This window comes from Sturnira hondurensis, unplaced genomic scaffold (genome assembly GCF_014824575.4).
Source record: "Sturnira hondurensis isolate 20B ecotype Veracruz unplaced genomic scaffold, ASM1482457v3 Scaffold0014384, whole genome shotgun sequence".
NCBI lineage: Eukaryota > Metazoa > Chordata > Mammalia > Chiroptera > Phyllostomidae > Sturnira > Sturnira hondurensis.
In genome coordinates, this window is record NW_028087015.1 from 2,920,606 (window position 1) to 2,941,346 (window position 20,741).

The window sequence follows — 20,741 nt, forward strand, 5'->3', positions numbered from 1 at the left end:
AATACAGTTTCTTGAAACTGGCTCCATAACACTGTGACCCTATAACTTGATGTTAGAGCTATCAAGTTTATTGACATTTAGTTAACAAAAAGTTAAGGGAGATTATATCATAAATGTTACATAGGTATATTGGCTACAGACTACACTTGCTAGAAAATATAGGCTTATTTATGAGCTTCAGAGTCAAGTTTAAAAGCAACACAATTTTTTAAGATCTTTTTAAAATGGAAAAATGTCACTCAACGTATTTCTAGATTTTCGTTTAGTTCAGAAATGCCTTTGGCTTAAGCTTTGTTAATGTAAAAGAAGTTTGATCATGATAGTAGATGCTCAAAACAGGAATTTTCATACTTTTTCTTATAAAATTAATATATGCCCTCTGTTTTATAAACTTTGGACAGTACAGAATGATATAGAGGAGAGACTGAAAACTTTATCTCCACGTATTACTACTGTTAACCTTTTGTGCACATCTTTCTAGTCTTTGATTTTAGCCTGTGTATGTGTGTATCTGTGTGTGCACATATTTAAATGATTGGGATCACCCATAATGCTTTCATTGGTAAACTGTGAATTTGACTTATGAAGATATCTCTTAGGATAGTAAACATTATATTTCAAATTTTTCACTAATATAAATCACTTGAACATATTTCTGTTCCTATGTTTCATACACCTGTTCCATTTTTTTGTTCATGAACTAGGATTTCTTGGTATAGGGAAAGCAAGGAAAAGAAATTTGATTCACAGTTGCCCTTTATCTTCTAGAAAAATCCCACATATTTCTTTTTCTAATCAAAGTATGTGAGGACTTGCCCCCTAGTTTTGCTGACACTATTATTTATTTAGGTATTAGATTTCCTGACGGGGAATTACATATGACTTACTATGATATGGGTGATGCATTATTACATTACTTACAGTTCTTTGGGATGACTCCTAATGTAGCTAAGAGGAAGTACAGTAATGTTTATTTACTTTCAGAATGACATTCTGCCTCTCTCAAACTCAGTACCTGAAGATGTGGGGAAAGCTGACCAATTAAAAGATGAAGGTAAATATTTCATAGAAAAATCACTTATTTTACCAAATGCCTTATTTGGTAAAACTTTCAGGATCTATGGAGAAAGTGCCTTTATCAGTTGATAAGATTCTGGTTTATACTGTGAAACAGAAATAAATGTGATCGAGAAGAAGCCTGAAAATACAGAAAGGCTTGTGGGCGAGATGGGTGTGGCTTGCTTCAGAGAATCAGATCCTCGGTGCATAAAACTTGTAGAACACATGACTAAGGATCATTCCTTGTATTCGCTGTGTGTACTCTAAATCCCCAAATCTTCTTTATGCTTAATTAAAGAGATGAAAATAATTTTCATTATTAAACTTTCAAATATTTAGTGTTTTGAGTACTTTGAAAATTGTTAATGCATGCATGTAGCACTTATGTGTTTATTAGTTAGCACATTTAATCACTACATCATTACATTTTCTAATAGTGAATATTAAAGCATTCTTGGTTCTAATAAATAAATCATTGTTGTGTGGAAACAAATGGCTGCAATAGACGGTCAAGTAGAGGGTTATTCTGGGCTGCATGTTACACCTAGTATCTGTGTTCATTGTATCTTCTAGCCAACTAGTACCTTCCTGAAAGGTGGCTTTCAAATATTTTTATGTGCTTTGAGTGATAATTGAGGAGGGTGTTGCATTAAGATGGGGGGACAGCTCTAAAAGGGAGGAAAGAGATGAAGAAAAAGAAGGTGAGAAGAGATTCAATTCTGTCATGATATCATCAAATTAGTGCATTCACTTACTTATTAAAGCCTGGATTTTATAAGATATAGAAACATTAATTTTTTTTAAGACTCCCTATTGTTGTTGACCCTTGTATTTATTGGAGTTTTCTATGATTAAATTTTATCTTTCAGAGCTTATATTTTTCCTGTATATTGTTCTTACTGTACCTACTGATTATTTTAGGCAACAACCACATGAAGGAAGAGAATTACTCCGCGGCAGTGGATTGTTACAGCCAGGCTATAGAGCTGGATCCAAACAACGCAGTTTATTACTGCAACAGGTAGACTGGCATTCTTTTGGCAGGTTTACTGTTGTAAAGGATTTACATTGGTAGCTATGGAGTAGAGCTACCAAATTTAGATATAAAGAAGGAAAACAATCAATTCATAAACACTGTTAGAGGCAAACTCTGTTACTGACCCTTTGGCATATTTTGTTTGGTGTGTGATCAGTCTTAGATTCAGCTTTATTCACTAGGCATATCATAAACATGTTCTTTTATTGGAATCCTGCATAAACATTATTTAAATAGATAGAAATTCGTCTTGGTACCTCTTCCTCTCTTCTATATTTCCAGCACTTGTCAGGGTGACCTGCAAACAAACACTCAGTGCTTTTTTTTATGATATGGGTAGCTGTACCTTAATTTACTTCTGTTAACCTATTGGCAAACATTAAAGTGTCCCTTTTTTTCCAAATCATAAAGCTGCAAACATCATCTTTTTTTAAAAAAAAGTTTTAAAACTTTGGATTTATCTTTGAAAATTCACTCAGGAGTTCTAACAATATATACATTTAAAAATTTTTGATGCAAATTGCAAAATTGTTCTAATTTCTTTGAAAATATTCTGAAAATTAACTTGCGCCCCTAGGATTATATGATCATGTCTGTTTTACCACACCTTTATCAACACTAAGTACTTGAATTCTTACTTAATATTGTTATTTTAATAGTAATTGTTCTAGTTTATATTTAATCACTGCTGAGATTGGATATTTTTGAAATGTTGCCCATGTGTGTTTTTTTTTCCTCTACATTATGTTCTTATATCTGTGGCACACAGGTGCATGTTTGACTTTATGCCTATTTCTTTCTTTCCCCATTCTGCTCTTTTCAACAGGGCTCTGACCCTATAGACTGCATTTTTTAGTCTCCTTCATTCCCTGAGTTTGTCTGGGTTCAGCCGTGGGAGGTGCGGGCAGAAGGCTAACAGGCAGAAGGAAGGGAGAAGTTGTGGCATTTCTTCCCCTCTTTTACGTCAGGGTGTTTACCCAGCAGGGTCTGTTTCTCATCCCTGTCTCTCGCTCGCACCCAAGATACCTGCATTCCCAGCTTGGCCAGGTGACGTTGGGTTTTCGGACTCTCCACTGTGTCCTCTGTTGTAGGGAGTGATAGCTTCCTACTAGTCCTCGGATGCCCTAGTCTTCGGACTGCTGCACAGCCCCCTGTCTGGCACCTCAGCTCGTCTATCAGCTATGCAATGAATGCCCTGCACAAAATTATTGTTTTAAATATTCACGTTCCAATAGGACTTTCTGCAGTGATGAAAATGTTCTGTGTCTGCATTGTCCAAGACAGTATCCACTAGCAAAAGTGGCTGTTCAGCACTTGCAATGTGCCTAGTGCAACTGACAAACTAAATTTTTAATATATAGTTAATTTAAGATTAGTTTAAATTAATTAATTTAAATAGCTGTATGCAGCTTATGACTACTGTACTGGACAGCACAGCTCTCTATTAAAGATAAAATCCCTTTGTCCTAAAAGCACATCTTATTTTCCTTTTAATGTTTTTCAGATATAAACATTTAAAATATTTGTGTAGACAATTTTAAAGCTCTCCCCATTTTCTGTTTTCTTATTTTTCCTTTACATCTCAACTTTACCATCTCAAGTCTATTTTGGTGACTGGTATGACTGTTTTAAGCAATCAGAAACTTTTTGTAACAGAGCCTTATAAATATGAGCCTTTTATCATATACTAAATTCTTAGGTTTGAAGAGATGTTTATGTTAATCTGTTCTAATCTTTTGCTGGGTTATTCTTGTCATATTTAGGTTACTTATCTCCTTCTGAGGTAGATTCTTCTCTCCCTGCCTTTTTCTTTGTGGTTGTATCTTAGAAAAGTCTTCCTTGTATTGATACGGACTCTTTTTTTTTGTGGCTCCTGTGGCTTCTCTCAGTTAGTTTTACTCCTAAGGGCGATTGCAGAATGTCTGTCATTCTCCTTCTTCACCACAGTCCCTGACATTTTAAGTTTGCCACCATGTTCCCTTGACCTGTCTTTCACTTTAAATGTTCGCATCTTCTTCAGTTGTGTATTAGATACTACAACTTGACGTCTTGTACTTTTGTTCGACACTTGTTCATTTCTCTGCAGTTCTCAGACGTCAACGTAGTATAGATGGTGTTATAGTATAGAACGAAGTATAGAACATAGTATAGTACCGTCTCATAGGGCTTTCATTTAACCTACTTCTCAATGGCACATTATAGATTAGCATTTTATAGCATGATTTAGTAAATTCCTATTTTGCTTTTGGGTTATTAAAGCCTCTTGTTGTTTTCCACACATTCTCCCTGTCCTGTCGTTCAGTCATACATGCATTGGGCAGGTTCTTGCCAAACACCAGCAATGCACCAGTCCGTCACTGCAGGTGACGTGCGTTATTCGCATGCAAAGGCAGGATCTTATATTTTATCCCTGTAAAATTTTATCTTGTTACAGTCTCTAATTTATGCATCCCTTTATGTTTTTGGATAATTTGTAAAGTGTAAAGCATTTGCTTTTTCTCCTAGTTTCACGTCATCCACACATTTGAGAAGAGTACCACAGGTCACAATGTGTCTGTTACAAAGTCACTGTGAAGAGAGCAGTCTTTTCACTGTGAAAAGAAGCACGATTATGCTTCTTTTATATTTAAATAGCATCTTTTCCACTGAGAGTTCAGTAATAGAGCATGCAATTTAATATCAAATAATTAGAAGATCTAATTTGTATATGTAATACAAATATTGAATAAAGCTTTAGGATTATTTTAGACTGTAGCAGCTGTAAATATTTCAGTAGCCTGTAGTCTTGCCAACTACCCCTTGCCATTTTATTTTTGTAGCCAGTTAGCCATCAGAAGTCGGAAACTCATACTAGCAGATCTAAGTCTTCTTTTTGACATTGATTTGTATAGTTTGATTACTAATCAAAATATTATTGACATACTAACCTCAATAAAATGAACCAAAATTTACTTTTATAGAAGTGATTTATGAGTTAGAAAATAATCAGATGGCATATTTCTTAAACATGAGTTTTTCTATTTAATCATTTATCTTCTATTTTCACCTTTTGAATCCTAATGACGCTTTAGGTTCAGTTTGGATACCAGGAAAACCTGAGTTGTTCCTTGAAAACCTGTTATTTATTTTTGCTTTTTTTCTTTACTTCCAGCACTTACCCTGATATACAACATTTATGTAAGTTTACCATGTGTTCTTCCTTATCATACATGCATACTTGTTTTATTTTTTTAGGTTAAGGATAGAGATCAAATCTTGTATCTGTTTGTATCTCCTATGGTATCTAGCACTGTGCTCTAGAGGAATTCAGCTAATTTTTTTGGATGAGTGGAGGACTGCAGAAGAAAGCCAAGAAACTCATAGTCATGTTGAAGTGACCACACACTCACATTAACACTTGTAGACATAAAACAACAAATGATTGAGTATAGGTCTAAAACATTTCCAAGTACTTTTTAGTATAAAACGATACTCATATTAAACTAGCTAGATTTCTATGTCTTCTGTCCCTAAATAGTATTCTTGTTTCTTTTGTGCATTCTCATTGACAAGTCCATCACTTTACCCTTAGTAGTCTCTTGTTTCTGGGACGGAGGGTTGAAAGACTGAGGCAATAAATGGGATTAAAGATACACAGGAAAGAGAGAGGGCATGAGGGAAACAATCTGTGTGGAAGGCCTCTCAGGTAATGGGGAATTTCAGTTGGAGCTGGGTTTGATGGACGGGAAGAACTTGGATAGACAGAGGAAGAGGGGAAAGCATTTTAAGTTAGAGGATATAGTTAAAAAGGCAAAATTAGGGATCGTCAGGGCATTGTGCCAGGGAATACTAGTGACAGTGTGAGCTCTGAGAGAGATGGGGACAAAGACCACACTGTTTCCCACTTTTTCTTTAACCTCCATAGCACCATGTATTTGTTAGGTTCACTGGAATTTGTACTTGGTTTGTTGAATTTGGCGTTGAATCTCAGTTCTGCCACTTACCAGCTGTGTGACCTTGGACAGATGCTTAACCTCGTTGAGCCTCATTTCCTCGACTGTAAAATACAGATACTAGTAGTTGCAGGAGTAATAATATAAGGTCCCCAGCATAGTTTTAAGCTTTCAATGTGTTTTTTTTTTTCCAGAAACAACGTAATTCCCAGTTGTAGGAACAGGTTTTTGCTAGAATTTATTTGTGTATTATATATACAGCGTGTTGTAAAAGTAGGTTTATGGTGTGAGTACACAAAAGAGTTTATTCTTGTGTCATTTATTAGTATACCATTTTCCATATACTAAAAGTATATGCCAAAAGTGTACCACTTTTGCCCCACCCTGTAGTATGAGAAATGTAAAGTACCCCTGATTTTCTTCTGTCTTATTTTCCGTAAGAATAGAGCACAAGTAATCTGCACGCTCTTGCTCACAAGCTGAAAAAAGCAAGGTTGTCTGGAAACACGGTGACTTTAACTGTATTGTTCCGTTGGAATGTCATTAGTTCTGCCCTGATAACCAGGCGGCAGGGGCAGGAAGAGAAGACCACATTGTTATTCAGTTCAGACACTGGCGTGCTTGGCTTCATCTCACAAGAGACTCAAGTGTGGCCAGGCTTCTCTTCCCTTTTCCAGCCTCAGAGGTTCAGATCCTCTCCTCTTTCTTTTGTGAGCCACACAAATCTGCTTTCATCCTAGCTTGCCCTGGTGATCTAATGCTAAAGCTATCAAGATTGTAACAGTCATCCTCTTCCCTTCCACCCACTCTTCTTTCTGGGTCTGATTCTCACTGCTTTATTCCTTGTTTCATTATCAGTATCTGAAGCCAGGGATCACAGCCTCTTCCCCTGTTCTTCTTTTCCCTCCCAAATAGCTCCTTTGTGTCCTCGTCCTTTTCCATTACTACCCGCTTACTCCAGGCTCTTCACTGTTGCTAAGCTAGTGGCTTCCAGTTTCTTCTTGCACTCCCCACTCCAGTCTGTGCCAAAAGGACCTTTCTAAAATGTGAAATTAATAATCTAATTCTTGCTTTCTGTTCACTAGTTGGAAATACCTTCGTGATTGAATTTAAGCTCCTCAGCATGATACCTAAGATCTTTTATAATCTAGACTATTTTTTAAAACTTTATCTTTACTTCCCTTCCTACCCTGTTCCTCTTCTCTCTACTCTCTATGCACATTTAATGTGAAATTTATTGACTTTAAAAAACACTGTGTTGGGCCATCTCTCCATGCTCTTATGTACTCCTTCCTCTGCCTAGAATATTTCTTACCTTATCTGATCGGTCAACTGCTAGTCCTCCTTCAAGACCCTGGTAGATGTTGCTTCTCTTGGGAAGATTTTCTTCATTTCTTCTGTCCCCACCCTCCTGACCATGCCACTGTGGCTCTTCCCTGCCATAGCCTATGGCGTGGTGCTGTCCAGTATGGTAGCTCCTAGCCACATGTGGCTGTTTAAATGTAAATTAGTAAAATGCCCTGGCTGGTATGACTCAGTGGATTGAGGACTGGCCTGCGAACCGAAGGGTCACCAGTTCGATTCCCAGTCAGGGCACATACCTAGGTTGCAGGCCAGGTCCCCAGTTGGCATGTAAGAGGCAACTACACATTGAGGCTTCTTTCTCTCTCTTTCTTCCTGCCTTCTCCTCTCTAAAAATAAATTTAAATATCTTTAAAAAATGTAAATTAGTAAAATATAAATGTAAAATTAATGACATAAAATAGGAAGATAAAATAAAAATGCACTAGCTGACTTCCAGTCCTCTTGAGTCATGTGGGTGGGGTTACTACTGTATTGGATGGCGCAGGTAAGGGACTACCCTATTACTGAAATGCCATTAGATAGCTCTGCACAGGGCTAACCCCACCTTTCTCTGAATCGTTTCTTCCGTTGATACCTCCATTGTTGTATTTATCCGTTGTACTATTTATTTATTTACATGACTACTTCCCTATTTGACGGTGAAAGACCAGGGGACAGACGTGTTTTCTTCATCTCTATATATCTGGTTTTGAGTTCAGGATTTAGCACCTTATACATGAATTTTTAAAAATTCACCATTCAATGATTATAATAAATTACCATCATTTTTCCCATACTTCAATTACACCATATTTGGCTGGTGGGAGCACAGGTTCCCTTTTATACATGTGCCCTTTTATACAACGTGTTTTCAGCCATTCTCTTGCTTTCTGAGACAACAGGTATTCCAGATTTGCACTGTATTCTCTCTGCTCTAGTGTGGGTTCACCAAGTAGCCCCTGCTCCTTTAAGAGAGAATGGTCTTTAGAAACCAAGAACCAATTGCAAGAGGTGGTCATTGCGAATGGAATGTTATTGCTTCTAGGTTTTTTCACTGGACAGAGTGAGGAAACATGTTTTTTGCAAAGTCATCACTTTACACGGACAACTTCTACTCACATTTCGGTGTCGCAGAGATTTCCTTTACCTTCCCCCATTTACATTTGCATCTCTCTTCCCCCAGAGCAAAACCCCTGCTCTCCAACGTTATCTGCATCTTCACTCATCAGCCCTGTCCTTCGCTATCCCTCAGATGGCGTTGCACCAATATTGTAAACTTCAGAATGTCCTTGCAATTATTTTTGCCATCAGAATACATCTCACTAAGAGTATGTACTCAGAGTACTGTGCTTGAATGTTATGTGAATTCTTTTTCTTAATATACATAGTTAGGATCATTTGTTTCTATTTTATTCAACGTGACCCTTTTTTTCATTCTTTCTGAAGTCTCATTCCCATTTTTATCCCATCTGTTGCATTCCCACCGATCCTGTACAGGATGAGAGACTTTTAATATAGGTTTGACTTCTGAACCACGTAAATGCTTTCCTTAAAATTAAGCTAAAAAGGAAGATCAATATATAGGAACTCTGTCTTAGTAATGCTCTTTGCATTACGATAGTTTCTACACCAGCTCTCTTTTCCTTGCTTGGTTTTCAGTTTGCCTGATTGTTCTTTTCTGTCCCCTTTAAACTTAAAACCTATGTGTGATTATGTTTTAAGTGATATATTATGTGTGAAATTTGAGAATCTGATTTTCATCTAGGCAACTTTGGGACTTAAGTGTTTGAATTGTTTTCTGCTATCTTATTTTTGGCCCTTTTCCCTTCCCTAGCTCCTTTATCTTTTATTGTGTTCTTTTTTCTTCACTTTATTTCTAGTTATTTGGAATTGATACATGCTATATCTCTTCTTTTAATGGTCATCCTTGTCATGCTGTTAGTTTGTGTTGAGTGTTCAAATAAACCTATACCTCTTTTTCACATGAACTACCAAAACATGTTAGCTGAATTCAGTATTTTCAGATATAATTTTTTTAATGGAAGCAAAGACTATTTTTTTTTCAAGTTTTATAATCTTGGTTTAAGAAGTAAGGGTCTCAGTCATGCTATAAGAAGAAAGGCTGACAGACTATTGGACTCACAACTGCCTTTCCTTATCGCCTCCCCGCTCTCCCCTGGAATTTAAGCACTATTGAGGCCAGGGATACCATTTTGATGACTGTTCTATCTTTTGGATTAGCCAGAAAGTTCATTTGGTATTTTTCTGTAAGATGGCTCTAGTAATGCTTAGTTGTCTTTAACTTCATTCGAAACCATTTTGCTAGATGGTATTATGGTGTCATATCAGCATGCATTTAAAAAATCTTACCAAAATTGGTAAATTTGGGGGTAGCCATTGTTATAGTGAAGATGGAAAAAATATGCAACATTTTCTGCATATTATACTTCATTTCAAGAAAGGTCAAAACTCAACTGAAATGCAAAAACATAAAAGATTTATTTGTGCAGTGTTATGAAGGTGTTACGACTAATCAAAAGTGTCAAAAATGGTTTGTGAAGTTTTGTGCTGGAGATTTCTCCTTGGGCAATGCTCCACGCACGGTTGGGGAGAGCAATTGAAGTTGATTGTGATCAAATGGAGACATTAATTGAGAACAATCAACATTATATTGTGAGAGAGAGCTGGCACACTCAAAATATCCAAATCAATAAAGTTATTGGTAAAAATGAAATATGTGTCTTTTATTTTACGAGACACACTAAATGAACTTTTTGGCCACCCCAATATTATGCCTAGAAAAGTGTCTGCTTTTGTTAGCCCTCAAGAAATATATGAGTTGAATGAATGAAGTAGAAACATTCAGTCTGGAGAAGAATGGGTGGGGTGGCAGTGGGATGCAGGACAGGAGACATTGGGAACTTCTCAGTTTGAACAATTTGCAGGTTGAACAGAAATTCTACGTGTGTATCATGGCCCTGACCTTGAAGGTCAGCACTGCAGCAGGGACAGAGAGAGCTGCCTACTCTCGGGACTGTGTGGAGGGACAGTAGGTGGCTTCATTGTATTGTCAGGTCCGTTACTCTAGGGAGTTCGTTAGACATAACTTGGAAGGGTTTACATAGTTCTTTTTTTAAAAATATTTTTAACTTTATTTATTTATCTTTAGAAGGACAGGGAAGGAGAGTGGGAGAGAAACATCAATGTGTGGTTGCCTCCCGTGGCATGTGTCCCCTACTGGGAACTGGCCTACAACCCAGGCATGTGCCCTGACCGGGAATTGAACCGCGATCTTTTGGTTCGCAGGCCCACACTCAATCCACTGAGCTACACCAGCCAGGGCGGTTTACATAGTTCTTAATTGCTCTGAGATTCTGGGCTAAGTAGATGGAATATTTTGCCATCCTAATTTAAAGCCAGATTTAGGCACATAGTTGAATTGGGTTTTCCCATTTAGACTTGTCCGGTGATCTTAATGCTACTAGTGAAGTGCTCATTTAACAGCACAACACTCTAGGTAGCCATTCCCAGCACTCACTCACCCTGTGTGCCCCCAGTAGTCCCAGATGTCCTAGTGTTTTCAGTTTTCGGTCTGGGCAAATTAAAAAGGCAGTAAATAGGAAGATTGGTCGTATGACTTACATACTTTGTCTTTTCTGTAGCAAAGTAAATAGTGAAAGGCAGCTTTCATATTTTCTCTGAATTTTATTTCTGAGTTTTCATTTGATTACAGAATTATCTTAAGACAGTTAGATTTAGATGTTTACTGGGAGTGATGCACAAATTGGGACAAGGAGAACGTAGGTGTCTTAGAATCGGAAAATCTAAATTAGTGCCTTGAAGGATGTGTACAATAAAAACTCTCTTTCTCTTAGGGCTGCTGCTCAGAGTAAACTGGGTCACTACACAGATGCAATAAAGGATTGTGAAAAGGCAATAGCAATTGATTCAAAGTACAGCAAGGCCTATGGGAGAATGGGGTAAGTTCTGGGAGAATGTTCAAAGTAGTACCAAGTTGTATCAGATATTCTGTTCTTAATGGCTTGGTTTTGAATGTCCTGACAAATATTGCACCCTCTCAACTAACAAGAAAATAAACATAACACTGAGGGAGGAAGTGATTGCAGTTTCTGCAGCTTGGGAGGGTGCTGGTTAGTTGTATGGTGAATAGTTGGAGAACAATTATAGCCATGAGTAGACTCACTTCATGTTCAAGACCACTGATCTCATGAGTACTCAGTATTTGGGCAGACAGCCCAGACAGTCCTACTATATACTTCCTTCTAAATTCACCTTACCACTTTCTCAGTTTATTGCTTCATACCTATTCTCCACATTTCCTCTAAATCCTCCATGTGACTCTTAGCTAATGATACTGCCTTATTCTTGAGAAAATATTAACAGGTGCAGTTAGAAGAAAAGTAGCTCATTTCCCTTCTGCTAAATCCACCAATGTACCTGTATTTGTAGCTACTCAGACTGTCATTTTTCTTGTTAACATGGAAGTGTTCGTATTTAAGGCTGGTGCCTTCATTCATGCTTTAGATCTCATCCCTTGTACCTTCTCTGGGACTTCACGCTTGTAATCATCTGCTTTATCTTCTGCAACACCAACTGTCCTGTTTCTGACAGTGATAATGATGTCATATGAAGAGGTTACAGAATCGACCATTAAAACCACCCTTGTACAGTTACATCATTTCTTAGTTCCTTTCTCCACAAAGCCCTTGACAGTGATCAGTACTTCCTGTCTCGTCTTCCTTATCTATCATTCTCTCGAGCTCATTCTGTTAGGGCAGTTTGTTTGTATCATTCAACTAAGAGCTCTATTCAAGGTCACCAGTAGTCTATATTTTGCTAGGGCCAAAGTTCAGTTCTGTATTCTCACCCTACCCATCTTTTAGTATTTGGCATAATTCATTTATTTTTGAAATACTTCATACTCCAGGCTTCTGTGACACCCCACTTCCAGGTTTTCTTTCTACTTTACTGGGTGCCCTTTTCCAGTCTACTCGGCTGGTTCTTCCTTCTCTACCACCTCACAGTAATGGTGCACTCTCTCCTCTCCTCTGCTGCTGCCAGCAGTCCATTCCCACTTCTGATATCATCCTGTCCTATGCTTTCAATTTCCATGTACAGTAGATACTCACTAGTCACAGATTCTGTATTTATGAATTTTCCATGCTAAAATTTTTTGTAGACCTCAGCTGAAGTTATGTAAGGCAATGCTTTGCCTTTTTGTTTCAGCTCTCATGCTGTAAACCCATATCCTTTTTTCAGTATATTTAATGCTGTATTTTTTGCTTTTTGTTGTCGATTTCCTTGTTTACAGTGGACCTAAACATAAGCCGAAGTGCTGTCTAGTGCTTCTAAGTGCAAAAAGGCTGTAATGTGCCTTACGAAATAAATACATGACAGGTCTGTTTTGTTCAGGCATGAGTAAGTGCTTTTGGCTGTTAGCTCAATGCTAATGAATCAATAATATGTGTTCCATAATAAGTAGAAACACATGTAAGGCAACATTATGTATTAATTAGTTGATGAGAATATTGTGAGCAAAGAGCCTCACAAGAACCTAACCCTAGAGCAATTGTTCAGCATTTGCTAAATCAATGTTTGGGGGACGTCCTAGAACATAACTACTCTAAGAAGAATCAACCCAATATGTTGATGGATCTCTTAAGTTATTATATGTTTTAAGTTCTATGTCTGAGTTCCATATATTCAACTTCTTTTCATCTCCATTTATATTTTTAATAGGTCTTTTAAATTTAACATGTCCTACACAGAACTCACCCTTCCTTCTTAAATCTTTCCCATCTCAGTAAATGCTACCATCATTTACTTACCAGGTCTTGGGTCAAAAGCCTAGGAGTTGTCCTTCATTCTTACTATACCTCACACATCTAACCTATCAGTAAGTCCTGTTAATTCTAGTTTCCACATACATATATCATGACTTCGAGCATTTATTGCTATCTTGTTTATAACCCTGGACCAAACGACCATCTCTCACCTAGGCGACTACAGCAGCTTCCCAACTGATCCCTCTACCTCCACCCCGACTCTGCAGAACAGCCAGAGACTGTTTCCAGAGCATAAGTCAGATCACGTCACTCTGTTGCAACCAGAATAAAATCCAGACCCCACAGAATGGTTCTGTATCATCTGGCACCTGATTACTCTGACATCATCGCACCCCAGTTTTCTCCCTCCTCATCAGCCTCTGTCCTGTTCCTGAGGCAGACCAGGCTTGCACCCCTCCCGGGGCCTTTGCGTTCACTGCTTCTTCTATTTAGCAGGCTCCTCCCCGATCTTCAGTTGACTGCCTTCTTCTCATCATTTAGGTCACGTCAGCGTGGCTGCCTTTGGGCAGCTCTCCTGTCCATCTCTTTGATATTACTTTCTTATTTGCCTACCTATTGCTTGTCTTACCCACATAGAATGGAGTTTTCTTAAACTCAATAACTACCTTTATTCGTGGCAGAACCAAAATAGTGCCTGGTGCCCAGTAGGGTTTCAGTAAATATTTAGTGACTGTTGATTAATTGAAGCCTTTGATGAAGTATTTTTCATGGTTGGCTGGTAGAAAACTAAGTAGGGTCTGAGAATTTTTCTGTGTTTAGGCACTGAATTTTATCTAGATTGGAAGTCTGTGAGGTAAGTCAGCCAAGACTTAAGAGTAATTTATTAAAAACAACCCCCAAACAAATAAAAACCTCAATCCTATCTCTCCATATATGCCATAATGTTTAGTTCTGAAGTAACTTTCCAAGAAATGAATTCTAACTGGGTGGTGAAAAACAAAACATTAATAACTCACTCTCTGACTAGGGTAATAATGCCTTAAGTTGTAAAGGATGCTAATTGAATCTGTTTAACAACTAACATGTCTTATCCAGGAGTACTCCATAGTCTGTTTTTATTTTTTATGGCAAATTAATATTTATTGTGACTCAGTGTCTTTGCAAGGAAGTGGGAAGAAAGTGAGACATTCTGAAGCACAAATGTAGTTCAGAGTCCTTAAAATGGTTTTAACATTATGGAGTTTATGACCACAGGATTGTTCGTTCACATCTTTGTGGAGCTTAATCACTTATAAAGCAAATTACTTCACATATTAGGCTTAAAAATGGAAGGGTAGGTTAAGGTTCATCTCTAAGCATTAAGTGCATAGTTAACAAATGATAGCCAAGGTTGTCAGCAAGTAGAAAGGAGAGACTCCAGACTTACAGTCTTGGAATTAGAAGGAATTTTAGTGATACTCCTGTGAACCACAGTATAATGAATACATTAAGTGTAATCTGGATTCTAACCGAATACCAAGACAGATGTTTGAGTACATTTGTGATAGCCTGATATTCTTTAATCATATAACTTATACTTCATTCTTTTCAGACTAGCTCTCACTGCCATGAATAAATTTGAAGAAGCAGTTACAAGTTACCAAAAGGCATTAGATCTTGACCCTGAAAATGATTCCTATAAGTCAAACCTGAAAATAGCAGAACAGAAGTTAAGAGAGGTGTCCAGTCCTGTAAGTTATTAACGCTGAACAAGTGAAATATTTTCTGTCATTCACAGTTTGTTGTAATCAGATTATAGTGGTGAGAGTAATTCTCAGATATAACTGTTTTACAGATAGGAACTGGACTGAGCTTTGACATGGCTAGCTTAATAAATAACCCGGCCTTCATTAGCATGGTGAGTATATTCTCTTTTCTGCTCTGCTGCCTCTGTTTCCATAAAAGTAATATACAGGGCCTGGCAGAAGTAACGCCTGCTTTAGTGTGGTTGGTGCAATAATTTAGTTTTAATTTGAACATTTCACCTAAAATATCATTTGATGTGCTTGAGTGTGATATTGCTATGTTACAGAATTATATGCTTGTGATTTTATAATAAAAAACCTTGTAATAAAAAGCGGGCATTAGTTGTGCTGGACCCTGTAATCCTAAAATATTTTATAAACAAATAAGGGAACTTTTGTGGTGGTGGTGGTGGTAATAGAGTGGTGATGTAACACTATGGTTGAGATTTTTAACCTGCCTGTGTACCTGTTTGTGAGAAAGCCAGGGACAGACTTTCGGAAACCACAGATTCCTTGAAATTGTATACAGAAATTCATGTGCATATGGATATGTGCATTTTTCTAGGGAGCGAACCATATTTTTCAACAGATTGGCAAAGGGGTCCGCAGATTACAGAGGTTAAAAACCACTCTCTCGCATGAAGATGGCCCTAGGAAGATATCTAAGAATTGAGGTCTGAGAATTTGGGTTACTGTGGTTTTCTAAGCTCTCCTCTCAGCGGTATCTGCTTCCTTTCTATCTTAGGAGTTAATTTGACTTTTTAGTTTAATTCATATGTATAGACATCCATCCTCCAAACCAAAAAAATCACCCATATTTGTTTTTGAAAACACACATGCTCTGGTTCAGTCTGTGGAAACTGAGTTAGCGGATCAAGGATGTTACCTGAGCAGATAAAGCTCTGTGGGTGACTGACTGTGGGCTTCAGGCCGAGAACTATTCTGCCGGGTNTATCTGCTTCCTTTCTATCTTAGGAGTTAATCTGACTTTTTAGTTTATTTCATATGTATAGACATCCATCCTCCAAACCAAAAAAATCACCCATATTTGTTTTTGAAAACACACATGCTCTGGTTCAGTCTGTGGAAACTGAGTTAGCGGATGGAGGATGTTACCTGAGCAGATAAAGCTCTGTGGGTGACTGACTGTGGGCTTCAGGCCGAGAACTATTCTGCCGGGTGCTAGGCCCTTGGAAAGGCAGTGCCACTTCTTACTCAGCTCTGTTTCCACTACATCTTCAGCTGAATTGAAATGTACAGATGGCTCATTCCTAGTGAGATAAAGAAGTGTTTTTGAACAACTGGTGGTGTGCAGCAATTGGTAGTTTAAAACTGTTAGCTGAAGTCTTTGTAGAAGTAGTTAATTTTTTAATCACTGACCCCAAATGAGGTGTTGAGAAAGCCACCACTTGCTTTTATTACCAGAGAAGTAATTGTTTGACTGATTTGCAAGTGATCCAATAACAAGGTCTTGAGTCTCAGGACTGAGGCCAAATTTCAGTTGGTCTTGCTACCTAAATACCAACAAGTGTATTTTTCTCTGTAGGTTTTATGACATTTTTGATCATTGTTACCCTTTTCCAGGCCTCAGGTTACACTACTGTAGCAGGATGTGAAAATGGATTTAGTTTCCAATGCAGCTTAGCTCTCAGATGCGTGACGTGAGGGGTGAGACTACCATGTAGGAGGTACAGAAGCAGGGTGGTTAAAAACGTATTGTGTGCCCCTCCACAGAGGGTCCAGTAGGTAGAGTAAAAGAGGGTTTTGGGGGACAGCTATTGGAGTTACTATTGTCTCTAAATATTTAGGCTACATTTAAATGTTACCAGAATATTGTTGACTACCAATTTAAGGCAAATATGTTTATGTTTTTCAAAATGCAAAGTTTTAAAAGTGCGTGTGTGTACAAATGCAGTTCCCTTCCCATTTAGGCATGGCAAAATTTCAAACTACTAAGCCCCACGAAACCAGGTCACATCTCTTAAGAGTACTCTTTTGGAACAGACTCTCTGAAATGTAGGAGATTCCTTATACTTTCAAAGTTTCTACTTCTCCACTTGGCCACATATATGTCTGATCCGTAGTAATAAGTATACTGCTATCAACATCCTTAGTTTATCAGGTTGTTTATAGTCTATCCTTACAATGTATTTTAAATCCCATTTTTCTACTACCTCTTTTCTATGTTCTCATTTACTTCGCATAGCACATGAAAACTCCACAGAATGTTAGTACACATATGGTTTAGCTTTCATTCCTATTTTTCTTTTTAAGAAATCTTTGTTAAAGATTTCTTTGTTAAAGATCCCTAAGTATTACTACCTTTAATGGGAGATGCCATTTTTCAATTCCAGGCAGCAAGTTTAATGCAGAATCCTCAAGTTCAACAGCTGTAAGTATATAGAAAGAGCATATTACATTTTCCCCTTTCCACTTGCCAGTTCCTAATGAGCTGAGCACATCAGCTCCAAAATGATAAAACTACCCAGCTTGCCAGTTGATTGGCACTTAAAGTCACATACATTTAGCCTCACCTTCTACATTATGCAGGTATATTTCACTTACTTTTCCTGGGTCAGTATCCTCATTAATAAAACTGTACTGCCTACTCTAGAATGTCAGGAATGATGACAAATGCCATTGGGGGACCTGCTGCTGGAGTCGGGGGCCTCACTGACCTGTCTAGCCTCATCCAAGCGTAAGTGTTACTTAAAATGAAAACAGTAAAAAAAGTGTTTGCTTTATAGTATGTAGTTAAAACAGAAATAGTAAAAAAAAAAGTATTTTACATTTTACAGTTTGTATCTAAAGTGAAGGGGCCAGGGCTTTCTTTTTTAATTTGTATCACTTATTGTTTGTATCAGTGGCCTCACTAGTCGCTAAATTTAAAAGGAGTTCTGAAGTTGGGATTTTCAGACTGAAGGGTAGGAATCCAGATTGGGATTCAAGAAAAACTTTTTCAGCAGATTTGAATAGCTACTCAAGGAAGAAGAGTGAAGTCAAGTATCTAAAGTATGCATTAATTTAGGTACACGTGTATATTTAAAAACTTTTATTATACACACCAGTGTTTATACAGTTTAGGAAACAGTTTTATTCAAGCTTCCCAGCATGTCATCACTAAAGGAACTCCTTGCATCATCTCATTACCTTCACTTCCAGCCAAGGCGCTTAAGATATGGTGCTTTTTCAATCTGTGTAATGCTGTCACTAACAATTTTATCTGAAGCCACAAGGATCATTTGCTGTTTGTGATCACGACCATGTAAACCCCATTTGCAATATTGCATCTTTAGAGTGATCTTTAAGCGGCATGATTCTAGTGGTTTGTAACATTCGCAATTGAGGGTCATAAATCAGGCATTTGTACTAAATTTCTTTGCCCTTTAAAAAATCTGTTCTGTTCAGTGACTTCTGTATAAATCCCCAAATAGGTATGACATCTGTCATGGGGGAGACTATTAAGACTTCACTACAAGAGCAAATATCTTGCATTATGTTTGAGCATAGACAATGAAAGCATATACTTCTGAGCCCTTTGTTTACTCATGGTTGAGTACTAAAGGGGGTGGATTTCACCTAATTCGGAAGCATTTTAGCTTGTTTTTAGGGTGTTTCGTTTCTCAGTAAGGACAGTGTCTTGTAATAATGCTGTATGGAGGCATCAGTAAACTTGCAGGTCCTTTTCTGGAAGTTCCCTTTGGGTGGTACCACACCCTTTGCAGTCCTTTTTTATGGGTGTTGTGTAACTGGGAATTCCCTAATGCAGCCACCTTGTCTCTTTACTTACAGAGGACAGCAGTTTGCTCAACAGATACAGCAACAGAATCCTGAACTTATAGAGCAACTAAGAAATCACATCCGGAGCAGATCATTCAGCAGCAGCACTGAAGACCATTCCTGACTTGACCAGGGACTCCAGGGAGCAAACAGTTATGGCTCTGAAATGTTTGCGGTAGATAGTGCCCAAAACACAAATATACCTACAGAGTAAATCTGCCTAGACAATAGGTTTATCAGAGTCTAACATAATGACTCCTTAAACAAATGGTCAGTAGCCTTGTTAGGGGCCAGTACAGCACCGGACAGGGTTCCATTTTCAAATCTTCACCATCGTATTTGTATATTAGACTTAATAGCAGAGACTATTTATTGACCAGAAAGGCCGTTTATTGGTGAGACCTTTGGCTCCAAATTCCCTTTAGCAAACTATTTAAAAGGGAAGGTCACCAAAAGGAGAGGTTTCTTATGCTGGATTAGGAGAAATGTAGTTGCCAGTGAACAGCATGTCTGGAGAGGAGAAGCTTGTTATCTAGGTTTAGTCTTGATAGTGTTATCAGTAACGAATATATATCATAGGGGCCAGTATTATCTTTGATGCTGCTTATTCTAATAGGCAGCAGAAAATCTTAAGAGCTGGTAGAAATCAGAATTTGGTGGAAGGATTGTTGTTTTGAAAAGAAAGAATAGATACTGTGAATGTATAGAAAGTGAAGGTAGGTAGGATGCTCAGGTTTTTGCATAGTTCTTAACTAATCTTGCCCGCAGTTTGGTATTTATAACATTAGCATGGCCAATTATGCCAAGTACATAATAAAATACATTTAGATATCCCCAGTGGTATTGGTTAGGTCAGTTACATAACTATTCAAACTTAACTAGCACAACTTCCCTGGTGGTGACCTTACCATGGAAACACTCAAGTATACCTACATTTAAATAAGCCAATGACTTGGCTCTTAAGGATTTTCTAAGTGGTGTTTGATTATGTGCTCATTACCAATGATTTTTTAAAAACTCAAGTAATTCTTTGATGCATTACAAAAAGCATCTGTCATTAACAAGGCTTGTTCATGTGCTCCTCTGCTGTGCTTTGGTTTAGCATGTTGCTTTTGTGCTTAGCTTGATTTGATGCAACTTAAACTAACAGGGGACTGAAACCATTATACTGACGTTAGAACACAGTAGTGGAGAGAAGTGGCACTGTTAGGTATTAGTGGCATGGCTCTAACTATACTGATGGACAAGACTGTTCTAACTGGAATTTCTTTGGTTTGTTAATTATGAAATAGGTAACGCTGGGCAGACATGTAATGATGTTCACAAGTGTTATGAGAGAAAACTGAAAAAGTAATATTAAGCTAGTAATACTGATAATGATCAGGGCCTTATTATAACTATTTTCAAAAGACTCAGACGACTACCTGCTATCTTTAAATTTAAAAATCAGCTTTTCCTTTGTGAGGCCAGTCAGTGGTTCTATAATTTCACTGTAAGAGTCGCTTGGCTTTTTAAGTTGAAAATGCAGGTTCAGGACCACACTTTCAATTTTTATTAAGTAAATCCTTTAATAAGACCCAGGAAGCACTATTTTATTTTATTTTACTTTTTATTTTCTTTTTTTAAATTTTATTTATTTATCTTAAAGGGGAAAGGAAGGAGAGAGGGAGAGAAACATCAATGTATGGTTGCCTCTCGTGCATCCCCTGCCGGGAACTGGCCTGCAACCCAGACATGTGTCCTGACTGGGAATTGAACTGCGATCCTGTTTCACAGACCCACACTCAATCCACTGAGCTATACCAGCCAGGGCAGGAAGCACTATTTTAAATAGACCAGCAAATACCTAAGCCCCCTGGACTTAGGCTAAAACAAAGACCTCGATGAACCTCTAGTTCTGTCCAGAGAAGAGCAGGACTTAAGTCTTAGCATCTCTGAATTAAATCTCTATATTCCATTCCATCTAAACCAACTTAATTTTTCATAAATTCAGCTCCTA

The 20,741-nt window shown here is 37.7% G+C and overlaps 1 protein-coding gene across 2 annotated transcripts in view; it reads left to right on the forward strand.

Annotated features, from left to right (window-relative positions):
* Window positions 1-20,331, forward strand: part of SGTB (small glutamine rich tetratricopeptide repeat co-chaperone beta) — a 31,562-nt gene extending 11,231 nt beyond the window's left edge. For both annotated transcript variants that reach the window (XM_037062861.1, XM_037062860.1), the window contains exons 4-11: window positions 985-1,054; window positions 1,981-2,080; window positions 11,247-11,351; window positions 14,770-14,908; window positions 15,013-15,075; window positions 17,317-17,354; window positions 17,577-17,660; window positions 18,755-20,331. In XM_037062861.1, the coding sequence (XP_036918756.1) occupies window positions 985-1,054; window positions 1,981-2,080; window positions 11,247-11,351; window positions 14,770-14,908; window positions 15,013-15,075; window positions 17,317-17,354; window positions 17,577-17,660; window positions 18,755-18,866 (711 nt within the window). In that variant the 3' untranslated portion in view covers window positions 18,867-20,331. The remainder of the gene's footprint in view (window positions 1-984; window positions 1,055-1,980; window positions 2,081-11,246; window positions 11,352-14,769; window positions 14,909-15,012; window positions 15,076-17,316; window positions 17,355-17,576; window positions 17,661-18,754) is intronic.
* Window positions 20,332-20,741: the final 410 nt, after the last annotated feature.